Genomic DNA, 23,850 nt, shown 5'->3' with positions numbered 1-23,850 from the left:
ATGCTTGTGAGGATGTAAGATTGGAACCCACATGCACAGCTGATGAGAATGTGAAATGATGCAACCATTTTGGAAAACAGTCTAGCAGTTCCTCAAGAAGTTACAAATAGAGTTACGATGTGACCCAGCTTATTCTGAAGAGAAATGAAAACATGTCCACATAAAAACTTGTACATAAATATTCATAGCCGCCTCATCACAGAGTAAAAAATTATCCAAATGCCCATCAAGTGATGAACAAGGAAAAATGTGGTATGTCCATACAATGTACTATACATCAGTCATAAAAAAATGAATGTAGTAATAGTATAAAATCTGAAATCACAAATCATGTTATGCTAATGGAAGAAGTCAGTCACTAAAGACTACATAGTTATTATTCTATTTATATTAAATTTCCAGTCTAGGTAAATTTATGGAAACAGCATGTGCATTAGTGGTTGCCAGAGGCAAAGAAGGGGGAAAGGGAGGAAGAACAAACAAAACATAAAAAAAAAGTCATCGACAGAAACAAAATAGTAGGGGATTGAAATACCTCAATTTCATTAGTGGACATTTAAACCACACAAAATCAGAAGGAAACAACAGCTTTTACTGAGGAATTTGACCAGACTGACTTAGTAGATATTTACAGGACACTGAACCTTAAAAAGCTGAACTCATTCTTCTCAAGTGCACATAGATAACAACATGTTGGACTGCAAAAAAACAAGTATGAACACATTCATGAAGACTGAAATGACATCAAGTAACTTCTCTCATCACAATGACATCAAACTAGAAATCAACCACTAAAAGAAAGCAAGAAAAACCAAAAATACATAGAGAATAAACAAGATGCTCCTGAATGACTATTGGAGTAACAAAAAAATCAAAAGAAACATTGAAAAATACATGGAAACACAAAAATGAAGACACGAGCTACCAGAACCTACTGATATAACAAAAGAAGTACTAAGAGGAATGTCTATAACAATAAAGACCTAATTAATAAAGCAAGAAAGATGTCAATAAACATACACCTTAAGGAACCAGATAAAGAAGAATAATACAAAAAGTCACTAGAAAGAAATCAATAATAAAAATTGGACTGAAAATAAACCAAAGAGAATAAAAGACAGTACAATAGGTTAATGAATGCAAAAGCTGGTTTTTCAAAAAGATAATCAAAATAGACAAGCAATTGCTAGGCTCACTAAAAACTAGGGAGAAAGCTCTAATAAACAGAATTAGAAATAAAGGACAAGTTACAGCAAACATCTCAGAAATACAAAGGATCATAACAGAGTTTGTTGAACATATTTATGCTAATGAATAGAGTAATCTAGAAGGAATGGACACATTTTTAGAAGTATACCACTTTTCAAGACTGGATCAGAAAGAATTGAAAACCTGAATGGGCCAATTATAAGGAAGGAAATTGAAATAGTAATCAAAAAGATTCCAAATAAACAGAAGCCCAGTAGGGGTTTCACTATCAAACTTTTAATCAACTAAACAATACTTAAGCTTCCCAAACTCCTCCCAAAAAAAACTGTAGAAGAAGGAGTCAACCTTACTCTGATAACAAAAGTAGACATGGATAGCACAAAAAAATAATACAGACCAATATAACTGATGAACATACATATAAAATACTGCAATAAAATCTTAGGAAATCAGGTTCAACAATATATTAAAAGGACCAAGAATCATGGCCAAGTGGGATTTATTTCAGGGATGCAAGGCTGATTCAACATAAGCAAATAAATGTAACACACCACATCAACAAAAGTAGTGAGCATATCATCACTAGATGCAGAGAAAATATCTGACAAGATTCAATATCCATTTATGATAAAAATTCTCAAAAAAGGGGAATAGAAGAAATATACCTCAACATGAAAAAATAATTATATGACAAGCTCAACTAATATACGCAATGATATTAAATCTTTTTATTAAAAATTGTAATCTTTTTCTCTAAGATCAGGTACAAGCAATATTATTCAAGATAGTATTAGAAGTCCTAGCTAGAGCAAACAAGCAACAGAAACATGTAAAAGGAATCCAAATTGGGAAAGAAGAAATAAACTATCACTATTTGGAAATAACATAATATACTTAGAGAACCTCAACAAATCCACTAAAAAACTACTATAAACAATAAATCAACACAGTAAAGTGGCAGGTTACAAAATCAACATACAAAAATCTGTTGTGTTCCTATATGAAAATAACAAGCTAGAATAGCAAGAAGAATACAATTCCACTTACAGTACTATAAAAAGAGTTAAACAGGGCCTCCCCTGGTGGCACAGCGGTTGAGTGCTGGGCTGCGAAGCTGCCTGCAGCCTCAGCAGCGCCGGTTCGATCCCTGACTACCGGCAAGGGTCCGACATGGTGCGCAGACCTCTTCTGCCACCTGCTGCTCCCCTCAGCATTGTATTTCGTCAGTCTGCCTGTCCTGTTCCCCGCTCTGGCTCTGGTGAATTCTCTTACCCTCCCGTGCTTCTGACTGTACCCAGTACTTGTATAAATAAATAAATCTTTAAAAAAAATTAAAATAAAATAAAAAGAATTGAACATCTAGGAGTAGACCTAACAAAGGAGATGAAAGACCTGTACAGTAAAAATTGTAAGAGTATTAAAAAAATAGCGGAAGACACAAAAAAATGTAGAAATATTATTTTCACTTTCCCATAATCCTTAATCCTGAGCTCTGCATTCAGCCAGTGGCTTTCAGAGTCCAGATATTTCATAAAGGTTAGGAAGAGATTTCATAAATATTTCACTGTTTGTGAAATATTTTTTATCTAAAAAATACAATAAAATAAGCTTTCATATTTAACATATAAATAAGACTGGAACCCTCAATGGGCCTATAGAACCAAATGGTACATGAGATATCTTAAGGGAAAAATAGGATATTTATAATGCATATTTGTTCACTATCAGTGTGTTGCAATATACTGCAGTTTACATGTACACAGTTGAGTGGATTTATAGGTTATTTTATGTAGTTTAAACTAAGTCAAGCCTCAAATGAGTGTAAAAGTGACTTTAAAAGATTCTCGCTTTTTTAATACATTGGGGATGATAGGAAAATATCAATAATACAAGCACAAGGGAATAAGAAAATGCTAGACTGTTATTTCTCCTACTCATAAGTCTAAGCCTTTCATCAGTCATATTATATGGTAAAAAATTATATGGTAACAAAAATCTAAGGCTGATAAGAACCTGACAGCACAAGGCTAAAACATATTAAATAACTACTTGAAATATGGATCCATATCAATAATCAATGATGAATCTCACTTTATATGCATATTACACTTTAAAATATTAGCTTGGGGCCTCCCCGGTTGCACAGCGGTTGAGCGCTGGGTTGCGAAGCTGCCCACGGCCTCTGTGGCACCGGTTCGATCCCCGGCTGCTCCCCGGCCACCAGAGGAGGGTCCCACGTGGCGTGCAGACCTCTCCTGCCGCCCGCTGCTCCCCTCAGCAGTGTACTTCGGTCCTTCTGCCTGCTCTGCTCCCCACTCTGGCTCTGGTGAATTCTCTCACCCTCCCGCGCTTCTGACTGTACCCAGTGCATGTATAAATAAAACAAACAAACAAACCAGCAAACAAATAAATGATAGGCTAATATCATCTCAAATTAGCAGATTATTTAAAGTCTGAGTGTTCAGAGCATGAGGAAACATCCTTCAAACTGTTCACCATTAATTAGAATCATGCGGTACTCAATCAGTGCCTTAGTAAAATTTTGTAAATCTTTTCATTTATTTTTTCTTTTTTATATCATTGTTCATTTTTAAACAATATTCGCTTCCCCCCACCAATATAATGGCACATGTTTTGAAGCCTCTTAGAATTTTTTTCTTAAATAGCAAGAGACAAAAGATCTTGTGACATTGGGGAAACACTTGGGAGAAGCAGTTTGAATAATACATATAAAACAAAATAACAGTAACTTAAAACATTCCTTTGTCAGCAAGTACTAATAGATCACAAAAATGACTACTGAAAAATTGTTAAAACAGATATTAGAAAAATCACTCAGTGTGGGAGGTTTATCACACAGTTGAATGAAAATACAGATGCTTTTTTTAAACACCTCAGTTTATATCTCTTGCTACATTGTATCAATAATGAAATATAGAAACCTTCTATATTTGTAAAATATGGAAAAAGTCAATGTAAAAGTCAATTCATTGCAAGAAAAGTTAAATTACAGAGAGTGCTACAAAGAGTCAAGAATGTAACTATTTTTTTTTGTTTTTGTTTTTAATAAAACAAAGGCACCCACACCCAATGTGATCTCCAGCTCTTCCCTGTTATGGCCAAAGAAGGCTGGTCTCCTGAATATATACCTCACAGCCTTTTCAGATGGGTGTCCCCAGACTGCTTCAGAAAGCCTGTTGCAGCCACCTCTCCATCCACATCACCCCTTACTTCCTCTTCCCATTCAACCTCCAGGCCAGAACCTAACCAGAGACAGCAAGTAACCCCAGTGAGCAGAGATTGCAGGGCAGGCCAATTATAGTCTTTTGTGCCTTCCTTGGGGAGTAGGGAGTGGTGCCCACCAGCACACTGAGGATACCCTGAATTGATTTTAGAAGGCCTGAGAAGCCAGAATGATACCTAGCTTATGTAGCCCTAAGATTGAAAGTAGCCCCAGTGAGCTCAGCCTTCCGAACAAAGGGCATCCCTATTACTTGTGACTAGTGTGAGTCAGCAGTGGTACCTGCTCTCTCTAGAGTACTCTCTCAGATTTTCTCTGAAACTCCCAGAATGATACAATTAGAGAGTGCAGGAATCTTAGGGATAAAACCTAAACTAGCAAAATGAGCAGACAGAAAATGCACGATTCCTTGCAACTTGAGACCTCCGTGGAAATGACCCTACAAGGAAAGAATAACCCTTTAGAATCCAACAGTATGGTATTGGAATAAATAGAGACACACAGAACAATAGATTACAGACCCTAGAAATTAATCCACATATCTATGGGCAGTTTAATCTATGGCAAAGGAACCAAGAGTATTTCAACGAATGGTGTTGAGAATGCTGGACAGTCATATGAAAAAGCACGAAATGAGATTACCATTTCACACCTCAAACAAAATTAACTCAAACTGGATTAAAGACGTTGATGTGGGTCTCCTCTGGTGGCGCAGCGGTTGAGCACTGGGTTGCGAAGCTGCCCGCAGCCTCTGCAACGCCAGTTCGATCCCCGGCCGCTGGCGAGGGTCCCACATGGCACAACAGACCTCTCCTGCCGCACCCGCTGCTCCCCTCAGCAGTGTATTTCAGTAAATCTGCCTGTTGTGTTCCCCGCTCTAGCTCTGGTGAATTCTCTCACCGTCCTGTGCTTCTGACTGTACCCAGTGCTTGTATAAATAAATAAATAAATCTTTAAAAAAAAAAAGATGTTGATGTAAGACATGAAATCATAAAATACATAGACAAAAACATAAGAAAAACACTTCACAACATTGGCTTTAGTGATATCTTTGTGGATTCATCCTGAACAGCAAGAGAAAAAACAAATGGGATTACCTCCAATTAAAAAGGTTCTGCACAGCAAAAGAAACTCTCTTTAAAACAAAAAGACACCCTACTGAATAGGAGAAAATATTTGCACATCATACATCTGAAAATGGGCCAAATTCAAGATCTATAAAGGACTCATACAACTCAAGTAAAAGAAAACAAATAACCCAATCAATAAATGGTCAGAATGGCTAAACAGACATTTCTCCATGGCCAAGAGGCATGAGGTATTAAAGAGGTATTAAAGGCCAAGAGGTATTAAAGTGTTCATCATAACTTTTAATTGGGAAATGCAAATCAAAACCACAATGAGATACCATTTCATACCCATCAGAATGGATCATATAAAAAATTCCAGGAAAAAGTGTTTACAAGGATATATAAAATAATCAAACCCTAGTACACCATTGTTGGAAATGTAGACTAATGCAGCCCTTATTGAAAACAATGTGGAGATTTCTCAAAATCCATTAAAAGTAGATCCACCATACAATCCAGCAACTCCACTCCTAGGTATCTAACCAAAGAATACAAAAACACTAATTTGAAGAAATGTTCACTGCAGCATTATTTACAATAGCCAAGTTATTAGATTAAGAAAATCTGGTATATATGCATAACAGAATACTAATCAACTAAAGAAAGAGATGGAGTCTTGTCATTTGTGGCAACTTAGATAGAACTGGAGGTGATTATGCTAAGCAAAATAATTCATAAGGAGAAAGACAAATATTGTATGGTTTCACTTATATGTTGACCATAGAGAAAGAAAACAAAGGATCAGCCAAAACCAAACCAGTAACAAACTCTAGAAATGTGTTAGTAAAATAAAGCTACCAAAGAAGAGAGGGGAGAGTGAAAGTAATGAGTACATGAGCAATGAGTATGGTGGAAAACTAGATGCCTTGGGGGTGAGAGTTCCTGGTGACATACATCTGAACAGGATTGATCCTATGCCTCTGAATCTCTTTAGTGCTGTACAACAGTAATATCTCAATAACAAAGAGTAAAATAAATACATAAATAAAATTGCATTGCATGTAAAATATAAAAATAAAACCAAGGTATTAAAATATAGTAAAATATGTACAATCTTTTGCAATTATAAAGGAAGTGAGCATGAAGATATGTTTTACCTTACAGATGTGATTAACTCAAAACTATGCAAAACTGCTGAAATTCAGGATGACTTGGGTATTTTTCATTCACAAAAAGTAATCCCTTGACAACTTAAGAAACCACTCAAATGAACTTCATTCTTGGAAAAGACACATTGGCAGACGTGTCAGCCATTGGGCAGACCCAAGTTTCCAAGTCAGTTCCCTTCACCCTTGTTTCTCTCACCTCTTCCTCCTCCTTCTAGGTATAAGACGCGATATCTGGAATGGATGTGAGTACACAAACACATCTGCACATTATGAATATGGAAGGAAAATGGAAAGAGCTCATATCCCTGAGGACATTTGTTGAAGCCCACTTTTTAAAGCCCAATTTGAATTTATTCAATAAAAACACAATAAACATATAAGACAATACTCCCAAGTAGTTGCCAGAACAACTGACTGTCATCCAGGATACCTGTCAGCAGGATACCTTTGCTTGATTCATGGGTCATACTGAGTAATGTTAATACGATGATTTATTAAGCATTTCTAATGGTATTATTTTTCCACTAGAACCTGCATAGCTTTGTCAGATTTATGTTTCAACCATAATAGATTAGACCAAAGAGAAAGGAAGCACAATGAACTATGGTGGTGGACTATGGGTAATTAGATGGAGGGCACCCTACCATGGCAATACCTGAGGGGGAAAATCCAAATGTTACCGCAATTAAAATAATAGATTATAATTTAAAAAAATAAAATGAACTTGGAACTAAAGCTAATTCCTATGTTTTTAACAAGATATAAAATCTAGTGATACATTAACATTGCTCTCATTAAAAAGTTATTAATCCTGGGGCCTCCCTTGGTGGCGCAGCAATTGAGCGTTGGGCTGCAAAGCTGCCTGCAGCCTCTGCAACACCAGTTTGATCCCCGGCCACCGGCAAGGGTCCCACTTGGTGCGCAGACCTCTCCTGCCTCACCCGCTGCTCCCCTCAGCAGTGTATTTCATCAGTCTGCCTGTTCTGTTCCCTGCTCTGGCTCTGGTGAATTCTCTCACCCTCCCATGCTTCTGACTGTACCCAGTGCTTGTATAAATAAATAAATCTTAAAAAAAAAGTTATTAATCATGATAGCAAAAGTTTGTACCATTAATAAATAAAATGAACTTATTAAGTCATTTTAAAATGGTCTTTTCATGTTTTTCTCATATTTTACTGTCTAAATTTTATAATGTGCATAGTATTAGAACAGATATATATATATATATATATACATACACACACACACACACATACATACATATATAATTTTTAGATAACATGTAGTGAGCTTACTTTGCACAAATACATTTCTTCCAACAAGATAAAAAATCAAGATTTAGAGACCACTACACTAGTCCAGAGGTTTATAACCTTTTTCTTATAAGGATCAGACAGTAAATATTTTTAGGCTTTGCTTTGTGGGGCACAGTCTCAGTATCAATTATTCAATCGAGCAGTTGTAGCACATTTGTTTACATATTATAGTGACATTTCATCAACAAATGGTCATGTCTGCATTTAACAAAATGCTGAATTTCATATAATTTTCATGTGTTCTGAAACAGCCTTCTTTTGATTTATTTTTTTAGCCACTTAAAAATATACAAATATCGGATGGTCTCACTCATAGCAGGAATCTAGAAAACCTAAATAAGGGACCAGGAAAAAGAATAACCATAAGAAAGAAAAAATCGAAATCAACAAACAACTATGAACCAGAGACACACTGGGGTGGGGGGCGGAGAAAGTGGGGATTGGGGTCAAAAAATAGGGGGGTTGCAATTGTACAGGGAATATAAAAATAAAATTTAAAAAAATACACAAATATTTTTACCTCATGAGCTATACAAAATAAAATTGTAGAAGCAGGGATAGCACCTTACCTTTATGTCTCCTGAACATAAGAAAGAGCTGTCATTCAGTGGAGAGTTGTCAAATTTCTCTTTGACACAGAAATTTTCTTTGATTTTCTTTTCTATAATTACTCCTATGTTCTGTGGTATCAACCCTATCAGAACATTATCTTCTTGACAGCAAAGATTTTCTTTGCATCGATCTCTGCTATCTCTCCTCAAGAGCTTAGAATAGTACCTGGCATATGAAATGCATTGGATCTTGATGAATTAAGTTGTTCAAATTTTGAGAATGTTTTAATGCCAATAAACAAAGACCAAAAATTCAGAAATGGCGCTAGGTTTCACAGCATATGCAGGTATTTCCTGTTTCCTCCCTGAGCTCTGCACTGGGATAAATACCCACAGTATCCTACTGACAGCTGTCCTAATACTGCAGAAATCATTTGTTTTGCTTGCATGTCTCCTTAACTAAACTCTAGGTGTTACATTCATATTTGTTCCACCAGTATGTAATATATGACATGGCACATAACACATCAAAAATGGTTGTGAAAATGCATTCATGGCAACACTAGCAGAAAAAAGATATTTTGGAAAATATTTTTATGTATAAACCAAGAGCACAGGCAGCAAACTGTGAAGCTTACCAGCTTCAATTTGCAAACTTAGATCCTTGGATTCCTCTTCCTGAGATTCCTATACTATACTCCCTCAGTTGTGAATCTTCTGTGAGACTTACGTGTAGCAATTACCTATCAGACCTCTGGGTAAGTTTTGTTCCTCCTTTATATGCCTTTTCCTAAGAGTCTACATAAGAAAATGAAATATATTCTCTAGAAATGATGCTGGTATTCTCAATTGAATGATATAGAGTAAGGGTATTGCTAAAGTAAAGATGTATACAGTGGAAATCATGCTGTCCAGAAATTTTCTAAAGATCTAGTCATTTCTGAAAAAAAATATTTCCACTACTAATTATAGACTTTAAGACCTATTTTACCAATAATTTATTGGCTACTAACTTAACCGTTAATTAAAATTACTTACATTGAGATCACTAAAAGGTTCTCACCCAAGATAACCAACTCTTAAAAGACTGGGGTTAGGTGAAAAAGAAACCCATTATTGCTGTTAGGGAGAGCAAATATGCTTGGATTAAAGTATAACTCTGGGGCCCAAAGTCAATATTCTCTCTAAATGGAAAGACAAAAGTGGAAGAACAAAAATTAGAAACCTTGGGATTATTTATGACAGTTCTAGCAGATGGCATACAGGATAGATAATTCAGTATCTATTGTATATCACTATACTATCATTTAATTATGCTAAATATGCAAAATATATTTATATAAATCGCTGAATAGAAACAACGTATTAAAACATCACATTTGCATATGTAGTCATATATTAAACATTGCCTTTAATAAATGAGGCTCAAATACAGTGTGTTCAAAATTCAATCACAAATCATCACTAGTCTCATCTTTGGCACATTAATTGCCAATGTTAGAACATAATCCTTATTGACTTATCTATATAAATACAATGTCATCAAAGTAAGATGAGACTATACTCAATAGATCCTGTGAAACCTAATAAAAATTAAATTACAAGTTGAATTTAAAGGAAGTGTCTATATGTATATATTTTAAGCTTAAAATAGACATTCCTTCTCCATTTACTAAAGAAAATTTTCATACAAATATCAATAATATTCAAAAGAAAACACAAGTGTCCAGACACACTTCTCTACTTGCTATGATTGAATTAATTCAGTTTGGATAAAAGCAAACTAACATTATTAAATATTTAATAGCCTCTAAATATTACACAAAATGTATAAAAATAAGTTCAGGCACTCTCAGTAAGCTAAAAGACTTTGAAATTTAAAATGCTGAAGTTATTCAATTATAGCATTATTATTAAAGTAAGAAGGAGGAGCTATTTCACCAATCCTATTCAGAGGCAATACAAAATATCTCTGATTAAAATGAAAAAGGTTAAAACCTCATTCAAATTTGAGTTAAATATAATGTATAATACATTTTTGTAGTTCAGTCACCTTTTAAAGTGAACCAGAGACACTTTTAGGGGGGCGGGGGCGGGAGGGGAGGGATTGGGGTCAGAATGGGGGGGCTGCAATTGTATGGGGAATATAAAAATAAAATTTATTATTTAAAAAAAAAACACATATTCTGAAAATGTTTAAAATAATTTTTAATATGCTTTTAAAATATTAATAAAGTTTCTAACCTTAAAAAAATAAAAAAATAAAGTTAACAACAAAAAATAAAAGCTGCATTGCTGTTTTCATCCTGCTACCTTTACCCATTTGTGGAAGATTTGAAAACATGACTCTGAGTAAGAGAGGGGAACAGGAATCTTTTTTGTTGTTCTAGTTTGGAACACGACTCTTAAAGAGCAAGAATAATTTATACCATGCAGTTAATTATAAAAATCATATAAAAACAAGTAGGCTGTGATCATATTCTTTTTTTTTAAAGATTTATTTATTTATTTTATACAAGAACTGGGGTACAGGTCAGAAGCATGGGAGGGTGAGAGAATTCACCAGAGCCAGAGCTGGGAGCAGGACAGGCAGACGGACGAAATACACTGCTGAGGGGAGCAGTGGGTCAGGCAGGAGAGGTATGCTGCGCCACGTGGGGTTCTCCCTGGCCGACGGGGAATCGAACCAGCGCTGCAGAGGCTGCGGACAGCTTCACAGCGCGGCGCTCAACTGCTGCGCCACCTGGGAGGTCCGGCTGTGATCATATTCTAAGTATAAAATTCAGTTTGCAAACTAATGAAGACATGATAGTAATAAATAGCATGTGCTTCATAAAAGTAAACAGTCATCTAAAGTTTCAAATGTGGTCTTTAAATCTGTCAATGATAGCCACTGACACCATTACCATTAGAAGATCTGTCTATAATTGCTTCATTTAGTATCTACAAATGAAAAGCGATATACCAATGCATGAACTAGATGTCAGAGTCAATGAACATTAATAATCTACCAATACGCCAGTGCAGTAAAGCCTAACCATTCAAATCTTTCAGTTAACTGGACTCATTCCAAGATTTTACTTAGATGTAGTCAAGTGATTTTTAAAATGAACTATAAGTAATTAAATAAGTTATAGTAGTCTAATAAAAGAGTTAATAACTTTAAAAAAACATGTCTTGCAGTAATTTCAGATTTAGTCCAATATCCCCTGCTATCTACATCTACAAGCCTGTATAGTGAGAATGTTTGTGGACAGATATGATCTTAAGGTATAACCGGAGTTTCAATTATCAGAGTAAAATGGGATTATATTTGAATATTGTCTTTTCTTATTTAAATCTTTCAACAAAAGACTCACTGAAATATAACATTACCCAGAAATTCCAAATAATAAACTGTATAACTGTAGTAGCCATTTTAAGGCCATTTATTTCCTGTCAAGCATCTCATACACTATTACTATTTGTAACATGGTACAATTTTATGCAAATATTTGAAATGTCTTACAGTCCATGGTATGTTATTCTAAAACATATCTATAGTGTTTAAGCCAAATGACCTAAATATTTGTAGTACTATAAAGTTTAAAAACTGATCAACAGAAATAGCACAATAAAGGGTGAAAATTTTTAAAAATTAAGATTATCATAATAGTCATCAAGTAGGACAAGATCATCTATTACATTATTTGTATAATGAAAGACAGCCATAAGAGGTGAAATAAAAAAGGGAAATTTCATATCTGGAAATCTATTTCTGTATTTCAGAATCAGAATAAATGAAGTATCTTCTTCCACTCAGCTTTTTTTTTTTTCCACTCAGCTTTGATAATGGCATTTTAACAGTTTTCCATCAATAAATTATTGTCTTCTTTCTTTTCAAGTAGTACTTTATAAAAAGTGATTACAGACAACTTTCCATCATCATTAAGGAATAATGCACCCCAAGCTAGCTTTACCTACTACCTGATGAACCCTAAGTTGCCTTTACTTCCACTCAGTATGCATGGCAGGAAGACATTAATTTTATTTTTAGCTTAAGGCAATTTTACTAAAGATCAATTTACCAAAAAAAGGTCATTTTTTTTTGGGGGGGGGGATCTTCATATACCTAAACAAAGTTCCAGCTCTGGAACTTACTACAGTAGGCAAGTTATAGAATCAATTTATTAAGACTCTCTCTAAGCTTTAATTTCTTTTTATGAAAATGGAGTGTAGTTATGTTGCCTACTATATGGCAATGTCATAAAGATCAACTAAAATAACTCATATACACTATATAGTTACATGCCTGGCCCGTACATGCACAGCAAATGAAAGATATGACTATTCATAAAATAACCTGTTTATTATAAATTGATTACAAACTAAAGATAATATAGAAAATATACAATGTTCAAGGTACAAGTAGACTTCTTTTGAGGCAGAGTAGAGACATATAAAATGACTGTCTGAAAACATATGTGCCAACTTGGAGCTTTGGAAAAGGAATGTTTTAGAATCATTTGCAGGGAAATTGTGGATTAGAATAGACAAATCCTATCTAAAATAGGGTAGGAAGAAGACCAATTAGAAGGCTTTTTCAGTAGCCCACAGGAAGATGATCAGTTAGGAGGCTATTTTAGTAGACCACACACACAAAAAAAGAAAAAATAGAGAATGATATTGTCCAAACAAGGGCAAGAACAGTTAGAGGACAACTGTAAGAGTCATTATGAAAGCAGAACCAATGGGGTTGGGCAAGGAAGGATGGCCTGTATTGTTAAATTTAGCTGAACTGGAGTATGGCAATGCCAATGATGAAAGCAAAGAACTATTTCAATACTATAAAATTAGTAACCAATTGGTCAGTAGTTTAAGGCAGTGAGTATAATCTGAGTGATGTTTTGGTTGAAGAGAAGGAAATTTCAAAAGATTAAGAGTGTTAACAGTATCAAGGAATGTTTCTGCTACCTTTATTATTATTTTATCATTTGGGAATGATTAAGGCAACCAAGTGGTAAATGGACGGGCAACATAGGTGACCAGGAAATATTGACAATTGAAGGAAGAACAGAAATGTATTTGACAAAGGAATGGAATGCATTAAGCATTTATAAAATTAATTATACAGAAAGTTTATAGGCCAGGCACTGTCCTTGAGGAATATCATGTCCTTTGTCCTAAAAATAACCTATATAAGGAAGCTCCTCATATCTTTGTATAATTACGGGAAATAAAGTTTAGAAGGGTTATATAACCTTTGCAAAGTAATGCAATTACTAGAATAGTTAGAAGTCAAACCCAAGTCTAAATGATCCCAAAGTTGAAGTTCTTAACTACTACAAAATACATGCTCTATAAAATTAGGGGGAGGGGGAAGGGGAAGAAGTATAGGCTATTTTGTTTCTGAGAAGAATTTCAGAGTTAAAGATCTTAGATGATATGGAATTATTCCAAAGAATGACACAAACTAAGGTATGGTCATTCCTACAATTAGCTAAATATATAGATGCATAGGTCAGAGTTTAGGAAATCAGAAACTAAGGGGAAAAATACAATGAAGGGGTTATCAAAATAATAGTTGAAATCACCAAAATGATTAGAAAGGGAAAAGTCAAAAGGACAGCCAAGTGGTATCATCATTAGGCAAAGTCAGCAGATAATAGATTTCACAAATAAAAAGCTATTGAAAAATAGTTCAAAAATGATGGCATGGAAGGAGCAGCAGGAAAAGGAGGGAGTGTTGAAGAAAGTGGAATACCAGGACTTGGGCAGGGGACAAGACAAATGCCAGCTGTGGCTAGTTATAGGAATTAGTCAAGGAAAAGTTTAAAGGTAAAGAGAATTTGTATTCATTCAACAACTTTTAGCAAATATTTATTGAAGTCCTATTAACTCTTCCAGACACCGGAAGGACCAGAGGCTCCACAATGGGCAGCATAAAAGGGTCTAGATTTTCAGCAATTTTTAACCCTTTATTTTGGTGTGGGTGAAGAGACCTTTGAAACTCTTATGGCCCCTTAATACTAGATTACTAGACATCCACACACACACACACAAAAAAAAAATCTATAATGCTAAGTGGGATAGAATTGCAAATGAATGAATCATTAATCAGAATCCCCAGTTGTTCTCTGGTCAAGCAAATCAATATAATATGACCCAATGCCTCATCTCTCCTCCTTCCTACCTTTAACTTCTGGATACTCAAGATATTATATTTATTATCTAAGAAATAATCTACACCATAAGCTGTAAACTATAAGAAACATTCTACAAAATGTTGGTTGTAAAAATCGTTGTCACTAAAACAAACTTGAATGGATTAATTTCTCTGTTCTATTTTTTTACCCTCTATCCTCCCAACTCTGTTTCACATACCCAACAAGATACCTTGTACTGTTTTCAGAAAGGTAAACTTAGGCCTATTTTGTTTTATAGAAACAGAAACACAAATGGGTTAATTAAAAAATCAATTCAACGTGCCAGACACTAGTAAATACTGGAGAACAAAAATAAATAAAACAGCCCAGGCTATTAGCAGTGCATAGTGGCAGATATAGATAGGTAAGGATGGTTTAGCTCAAAAAACAGATACTTTTGAAAATAGCACTGCTATATCAACAAGTTTCTGGTCTCTCCTTTATGTGTTATAAACACAGTCCATACAAACACATCTACTTAAAACCCATTGCTATTCTGGGCACAACATTTAAAAATGACAGTAAATTAGGAATCTAACTTACCATCATTTTTTCAAAAAGATCCAGTACTTCCTTTTCTGACAAATTCGAAGATCGTTCATCATATAATGGCTGAGCTGCTGGAAACTCACTCATCACAGCTTGAGAATCAATAGGATGTTGAATAAGAGGTTTTTCTTTTTTGACAGTAGATTTCCTAAAACTTGTAAGTCGGTCACGCTGCAAACACAAAAAAATAAGAAACCCTAAGAAAGAAATCAAGAACCATACACAAGAACTGAAACATCAAAATGGCACTTAGTATAATATATATCATTACTGTCTTTTGACAATACAATACAAAACGGTATTTTAAGCAGCAAGCTTCAGTTAGAGATTGTACTCATTTGAAACCCTCAGTAGGTTGCAAAAGTATCTCTTCAGTCTCAGAAGTATGGGGAGTGATAAGAACTCCTCAAAAGTGAAACTTTGTCCCTTGCTATTTTTATTTTGCACAGTTAAGTAGGTGAAAAAATGTTCTGCATCTAAGTTGTATGGTTGTGTGAGGAAAAATGTGCCTCTGGTGACAACTATGAGAAAGAACATAAAAAAAGTTCTGATATACAATTCTAAAAGGGAAATTATAGAAATGTTTATCTTCTTCACAATGGCCAAAATTTGTGACAAATATCTATGAACAACTTTGCTAATGAAGCAGTAAAATAAAATGTCAAAAAGCATGGATTCTGGAGCCACACTACCTGAGTCTGAATCTACCATTTACTAGCTGAGTAACACTGTACAAATTACTTGGCCTCTGCATGACTATTTCCTCATCTCTAAAATAGGGCTAAATTATAGGATATAATTAAATTAAAATGAATATTGTGAGATTTAAATAAGTTGATACGTGTAGTGTACTTAGTTGCTCTTCATTGCTATTTGCTGCTACAATTACTATTATTTCCCTTACCTTTTCTCCTCTAAAAAGTGAGACAAATATGGAAACATACCATAAACAGAAATATCTTATTCCCATAAATACTATTAAGAAGTACCTGCTATTTTATGGATATTGACTCTGAACCATTGATTCCATGTACAATCTCTAACTATTAGCTTGCTATTTCACATAGTGAGTTAATGACCCCAGTTGTGTGTAAGCAGGCCATTCTGTTTTAAACCACGAAAGAATAGACTTCAAAAGTTAGTAATAACCATAAAACTGAATGTAACTCAGTTTTATTCCGGTTTCGGTGAGGAAACACATGCGTACTATCAGCTCACATTAAACATGCAGACATGTTAACTCTGAAGACAGCATATCTTCACTGCCATATTATTGAGTCCCTACAAATCACTTCAACAACACAGAAAGCATCATAGAAATTATTACAACTTATGTGAAATTAACAGAACATTTTGATTCATAGGATGCTTATTTATTAAGTTTTACTTTGAAGGAAATATGAGCAGCTTTAAGGAACTTATTTAGGATTACAACAATTGATTTTTGCACAGTTGCTTACAAAGTAATTATATAATTTATAATATTTTACAGTTGGGGAGAAAGATGAAAACTCATCTAAACTAACTTTCACATTGCACAGAAAAAATGACTCACTAAATTAACAAGTCTTTGTTTCCTATCTCACTGTTCACATTAACTTAAGGTTCATTTATCAATCATCTTGGGTTACATTTTCAAATTTTCTCTTAACTCTTTGAGGAAAATTAAGTTGGTTTAGATATGTAGTATATCTTTGAACAATTCAAGAACAAAAATCAAGTAATCCCAAATAAGCTGAGTACACATCTGATAGTCAAATTTCCCTAAAAAATTTAGTGGACATAGAAGCATTTATATATGCAATCAGCCATTAAATTAACACATCCCTGTTCCTTTCCCTATATATTATTTAATATTTATTTCAAACTGCTATATTTTACTGAGTAGCATTATTTAAATATATTTCCACTATCTAGAAAATTGGCTTTTACTCTCAGATACATCTTGATAAGAAGATGAGGCTAAACATATATTTTCACCCCCTTAAATCACTAACGATATTTTTCGTCATTTGTAAATAGGAAATTTCACAAAGAAAAAAATTGGTATGGTCTTAAAATATCATTTTTAATGCATACATTGTGCAAAAATGAAAAATGATGTAAGAATTATATAAAATATTTAAAAAATTAAAAAATATATCATTTTTTAAAGTTTAATCTATAAAATAACATATTTAAATTTTGAGTCCATCATTTTTTGAACCCCTTTTAATAGGTTTTACTCAGCTGACAAATAATTAAGGATTTTAAATTTAGTAGCCATGTTGTTAACATGATGCTCTTACCTTTCTTTCTATTTAAATTAATTTATTCCAATATTAATATTTAACACACTCATAGTCAATTTACGTTGACATCAAAAAAGGAAACATCTGTATCTTTCAGAGTTAGATTTATAAGAGAATTAAAAATTTTTGATTAAGGTAAACAAATATATCTATATGATGAAATTTCAAAATTTTGCTGAGATCTCACACAATTTCTCATTTTAATATTAAGAAAGTCACTCCATTGAAAAATTCTATTATACTGTGTTTTATAAATATCCAGGCATTTTATATCTTACATATACAATGCTTTAATGTCCACGTACTTTAATAAAAAGGCAACATGCAAAAGTATTACAGTAACATGTTACTAAGATGACCATCTTACCACATCATCTGCCAAAGTTTTTATTTGAATGTTCTATTAAATCAAAAGGAAAAAGAAAACCTGTCAGATAAGAGAACTTCATACAGCAAACAAGCAACAATTGAATGATTTTCATCTTTCATTTTTTCTGTAGTAAAAAAGAATTAGAAAGTTCATAGATATATAAACATGCATATTCTTTACAAACCAAAAAAAATTACTTTCTCAGCATTAAAAATGAATGTAGGGTGATTTCTATTTTCTTATAAGATGAGTCCCAAGGTCCCAAAGTCAGATTTGGATCAATGAGATCTGTCAAGATGTTTCAAAGTTTTAAAATGAATAATGTTTTCAAGATATATAATTTTAAGTGAATAACAGAAAAATTATCATTTAATAGTAATTAAATAGCTCAGTCTCAAAACTTAGAGTTACATCTGATAGATATAAATGATACCTTTATAGGTATTCTAGATATAATAAGTTATAGATTCTGTTAATATATGCTCATTTTTCAAAAACTCCAACACTTTTTTGCACAGGGTTTTCTACTTCTAATGCTGAAAAATTATTGGTAACAGAAAAATTGGTAACAGAATAATAAATAAACAGAATATAATATAATTATTGTTAACAGAATATAATGGTTAATAACTACTACATGACATATATGGGCATCATTATTTGAACAACTAGATACAGCAATACTAAAGTAGTAGAGCAATATTAAAATAAAGCAAAGTGATATCTAAACATTTAGATATTCAATGATTCAGATACTTCATCACCTTACAAGAACATACAACGAGCATGAAGGGCAGTTAATATAATTGTGTTGAAGTGCCAATTAAGGGATGTGATTTAAGAAAGAATCATATTTTTAAAAATCATTTTTGAAATAGAAATTAACTCTTCCAACCACATGCTCTGAAATTATTTCTTACAACAGAAGCTGAATGTTGCACATCAATTTGGCCATGCATGCACAAAGTATGGTCATCTCATTGGTGTAGAGAAAAACATAATAACTTTTCAGTGAGAATTATTTGATCTCAGGATCTCATGAAATTGTCTTAAATACCACCAACCAAATTTTGTTAAAGATCATCCTCACCTGGATCAGCTGCGAGTAAATACAATATCATAGGTATAGCGCCTTTTTCTACTCTTAATCTAATTTTCTCAAGAATTTACACTTAAACATGATTGCTCTATACCTCATCACATCCTACTGAAACAAATACCAACCAATATTTACTGTTCAGGAAAAAGAAAAGAAGGGGGATTATTTATATCAGAAGTGAAGCCATTTTAGGAGAAATCAATTCACCACAGAACTATCTCTGGCAGATATTTTCTCTTAATTTTCCTAGTGGGTTACAGAAAACTGTCTTATATACAACAAAAAGCTCCCTGCTTTCCTGTAATGTAATATGAGAAATGTTAAAGCCTCAAATGTGTTTTGACTACCCTGCTACCATCCAAATATGTGCCTGTCCACCTGTGTGATTATTAGACAGATTATATAATCCTTCAAGCACCTCCTGCTTCTCTTTTCTTCACATCCTTTGGGATTACAAACTCAAGATAGGAAACATTGATTATTTCCAAAGCAAGAATGTAAGTTGGGGGAAAATATACTTTGATTTATCAAGTTTTCTCATTAAATTAACATATGTCTGAAGTGCTTTACATCTGTAATGCAACTGAATCTATGTTCACAAGGTAATCATGGGGCATAGAAACAAACAAAAAAGCATTGCTAACAATATTTCCACCCTGTCCTCTGGAACATTCAAAATCACAGATACTCCTGTGGGTGGGTAACTGCCTTTTATCATCATTAAACAGAGGATCAAACATTTCTCCCCGCCCCAAGAAAAAAAAACATTCCTCTAGCACCCATAGTAATTCCTCAACACATTTTACATGGCACCTACTGAACTCACTCGGGCCAATATATTCTATGTTCTCCCAGTGGCTAATTATTTGGCTATTCTCCATACACAAACAATATATAAAATTAGATCCTTAAGTCTTTCATAATACTTAATTTTTACCTTCCTAATTACACCTTAATACTGACACAAATCTAAGATTCAGATCACTTCTTTCAGCTTTCTGATTGGGGGCCAGGAGGGAAAAATTGGGGATACAATTAATAACCCAATAGAAACATTATATGAGCACAAAGAGGGCAAAATGTTTTCTCAGAGGGTCAGACAGACTTTTAAATAGGATAACAGTTATGTTAATCATACCATCTGCATTCAACTTATCCAAGTATAAGACCCGTGTCACCTTGGAATCCTCCCTCTCCTTCATTCCCTAAGCCAAGCAGTTGTCGGGTTCCATGGTAATCTTTCTGAAGTTCCCTCTTCATTCCCACACAAACCATTCCAGTTTAAATTCTAATAGAGGGCAATAGCCTGCTAGTAATTACCTCTACTTCTATTCTCTTCTCATTGCCAAATTATCTTAAAGCAAGATTTTATTCAAGCCAACATAACCCCTTACCTAATTTTCTGCAGTAAATTCCTAAACTATCTCCTTGCTTCCACCTTTACCTCCCAATTTTGAAAACACCAAAATGATACTGTTAAAACTGAAGTTATATCATGGCACTCCAAAACTGAAAACTTCCCAGTGGTTATTTTCACTCCAAGTGAAAGTCAAAATCCTTACAAGTCTTCCTGGCCCTATAGATCTACACACTCTCCATAACCTTCTGACCGCATCTCCCCTGACTCCCCCTTTCATTCACTCAGCTCCGGTCACTCTGACTCTTGCCACTCTCTGAAATGTTCTTTTCCATTATCCTTACGGTTTACTCCATCCACTTTGAGATTTTGCTCAGTAAGACTCTATCTATCCTTCCTGAATAAAAATATCCACCTCCTCCTGACATTTCTGGTACTCCTAACCTGATTTACCATGATCTACTTTTTTCAATAGGATTTATCACTTTCTAATATAGTCTATAACTTTTATTGTTATGATGATGATCATCATCATTTTCATCATCATCATCATCATTTTGTGTTCTTCCCACTAAAATGTGAGCTCTGTGAGAACAGGGATTTTTGGCTGTTTGATTCAGACATACCCCTCATGCCTACAACAGCACTTGACACAAAGAGGTGCAATATAAATGATGACACTCACACCCCCAGTCATATTCAGTGTCTCCTAATGACATAAAGAAGACCAATACTTTAACATGGCATTCAAGACACTAACATATGTCTGAAGTGTTTTACATCTGTAACGCAACTGAATCTATGTCCACAGGGTAATCATGGGGCATAGAAACAAACAAAAAAGCATTGCTAACAATATTTCCATCTAGGGTACCTTCTGATTAAAATGCATTCAGTTCTAGAGTACCTTCTACTCCTTCCACCATGCTACAAAAAACAAAAATAGAAAGCCTTTTCCCAAAGTATTCCCCATTATGTCCTGTTTATGCACTCACACTTTGCTTGACGCTATATATTGATCTATGTTATGTTAGATACACTTGTACTTCCACACTTCCCCCTGAGTTTAAAGTTTGGTTATTGGTAAACCAAATGTGGATCCCTGATTAAAAATAATACTGAGGAACATGCTTTGCTTAGTGCTTTTTTTTTAAGATTTTTTTTCCCCAACAAGCATCTTCAAAGATGACAGGACACCTTAAAGCACACAGAGATTTGTATACATATAAAAATTATCCCAATTACATCTAATAGAAAACCATAAAGAAAAACATTCTGTGGGCCTCCCCTGGTGGCGCAGCGGTTGAGCGCTGGGTTGCGAAGCTGCCTGCAGCCTCTGCAGCGCCATTTTGATCCCCGGCTGCTCCCCAGCCACCAGAGGAGGGTCCCGCACGGTGCACAGACCTCTCCTGCCGCCCGCTGCTCCCCTCAGCAGTGTGCTTCGGTCCTTCTGCCTGCTCTGCTCCCCGCTCTGGCTCTGGTGGACTCTCTCACCCTCCCACGCTTCTGACTGTACCCAGTGCTTGTATGTATAAATAAATAAATAAAATAATAAAATAAATAAAGCTTTTTAAAAGAAAAATAAAAGAAAAACATTCTGCTTCTGCTTTCTTGATTTTTAAGTTTCATTCAACTATAGTTATAGTCTGTATAACTATGCACATTTCATTAATATGGCTATATTCACATAAATATCCCATATATAAAAATCTGCTTTCATAAATATCTTCTTCATACTGTTACCTATAACTTTTATTTGTAACCATTCAGAAGAAAAGATACAAATGTGGTCTGTTAAAAAAAAGTAGACTATTTGAGCATATTTGAATAGTTTGGGTTTCAGAAAGGATGTTTTTGGCCATTGTATATTAAAATTGCTGTATGAGTTTCAATTAAATTATCTGCAATAGAAAACAAATTATTTCTGTCACACATGTTATCTATTAGTCAAAAAAGTACAAAAGGCATTGAGAAGAATAACAAAAACAAAACCACTTCAAAAACAGTTGAGAAAACAACACATAAATGATTAAATCAGTTATCTTTATGTGACATGAACTTGAAAGCATATTTTTAAATGGCTATGTTAAACACATTCTCATTTAGAATGGTATTCTACATTACCTGGATACAATTTATACAGGAGCATGCATTTTTCTCTCATATCACATGCAAACAGACATTATAGATTTTACTCCTGTGTACAAATTAGCATTACTATGCAGTTTAAAAAATTAAAACCAAAAAATGACTAAAAGAAATCTTTATTAGAGTCAAACTCCTGAATTAAAACACTGATTAAAGTCATTTTAGTCAGTTTCTATTGTGCAAATCTAATGAGAATGGTCATTAGGATAAGGGCATATTGGAACAATAAGTATAGTGACCACATATTTTCATTAAAATCATCTCTGAAAAAGCAATAAGCTTGTGCATTAGTCAAACAATCAGAGTTTATTAAACTTCATTTATGATTAATTATATTAAATATAATGTAGTACACTATTATATGAGTATTGCATAGTTACAAAAGTATCACTGCAGAGTCTCAACCTCTTAAGAATAGGAGAAATAGCTGATTTACTTGTAAACTCTAATGTTGAAGTTCTGATTGAAATGCAAGAGTCATTATTGCCAAGAAAATTAAGTTTTAATTTTCTCAATCAGGCAGAAATTAACAAAAACAGCAAGATGTAAAGATTCAACTGTCTTATGGCTAATGGTTATACAATGTTTTACAAACGTTGTTCAATTACTCTAGCATCACAGAAATTGGACAACTAAATTGCATGTAATTCAAGAGCCTCATCACCAACTCAAAAATTTAGCCACATGATTTAACTATTTTCTTTTCTTTTAACAACAAAAAAAAATGTCAGCCATCACAATAAAGATGAAGCATCAATTATTTACCCAGCTTTAAATTTCAAGCTCTCTAACAATGGCAGGGGAAATATGGCACAGAAAATCCATGTTCAAGTCAATTGAACAAATATTTGAGTACCTACCATACTCTTGTTCAGCGCTGGGCACTAGGATTACAATCAGAACAAAAATAAGCATGCATTTTTCCTTTTTGGGGGTTGCAGTCTCAAAGACCAGATGAATGAAAGAACATTCAATCACAATAGAGAAATTCTGAGACTTCTGCTACAGTAGTATCCTATTATAACTTCCAAATACTTGCCATACTAGAAGGAACTTTAAGTAAGGTTATCATATCAACCTCCAATTCAGGGTGAAAATCTCTGGACAACATCTGTGCCAATTACCATCCAGATCAGCAGCAATCACAGAAAGAAGCAGTTATCTCTTCAAGGATCTGCCTCCAACTTTTAAGATTCTGTACTCACCCTGAACTTTTAAAAACTGGTAAGACAATCCAAGACTATTTACTTACTTGGTAACCAGACTGAACAGTTTATTCTACTTTATCATAAAGA

The 23,850-nt window shown here is 34.0% G+C and overlaps 1 protein-coding gene across 2 annotated transcripts in view; it reads right to left on the bottom strand.

Moving 5' to 3' along the window:
- The window catches only part of DIAPH2 (diaphanous related formin 2), a gene marked incomplete at both ends in the record, with an annotated part of 881,049 nt that overhangs the window by 801,953 nt on the left and 55,246 nt on the right, over nucleotides 1-23,850 (bottom strand). For both annotated transcript variants that reach the window (XM_084259207.1, XM_084259208.1), the window contains 2 exons: nucleotides 15,285-15,461; nucleotides 17,949-17,981. In XM_084259207.1, the coding sequence (XP_084115333.1) occupies nucleotides 15,285-15,461; nucleotides 17,949-17,981 (210 nt within the window). The remainder of the gene's footprint in view (nucleotides 1-15,284; nucleotides 15,462-17,948; nucleotides 17,982-23,850) is intronic.

The sequence above is a fragment of the Talpa europaea genome, assembly GCF_964194135.1.
Source record: "Talpa europaea genome assembly, chromosome: X".
Classification (NCBI taxonomy): Eukaryota; Metazoa; Chordata; class Mammalia; order Eulipotyphla; family Talpidae; genus Talpa; species Talpa europaea.
Note: the sequence above shows the minus strand (reverse complement) of the source record. Positions and strands in the feature narration are given on the sequence as shown.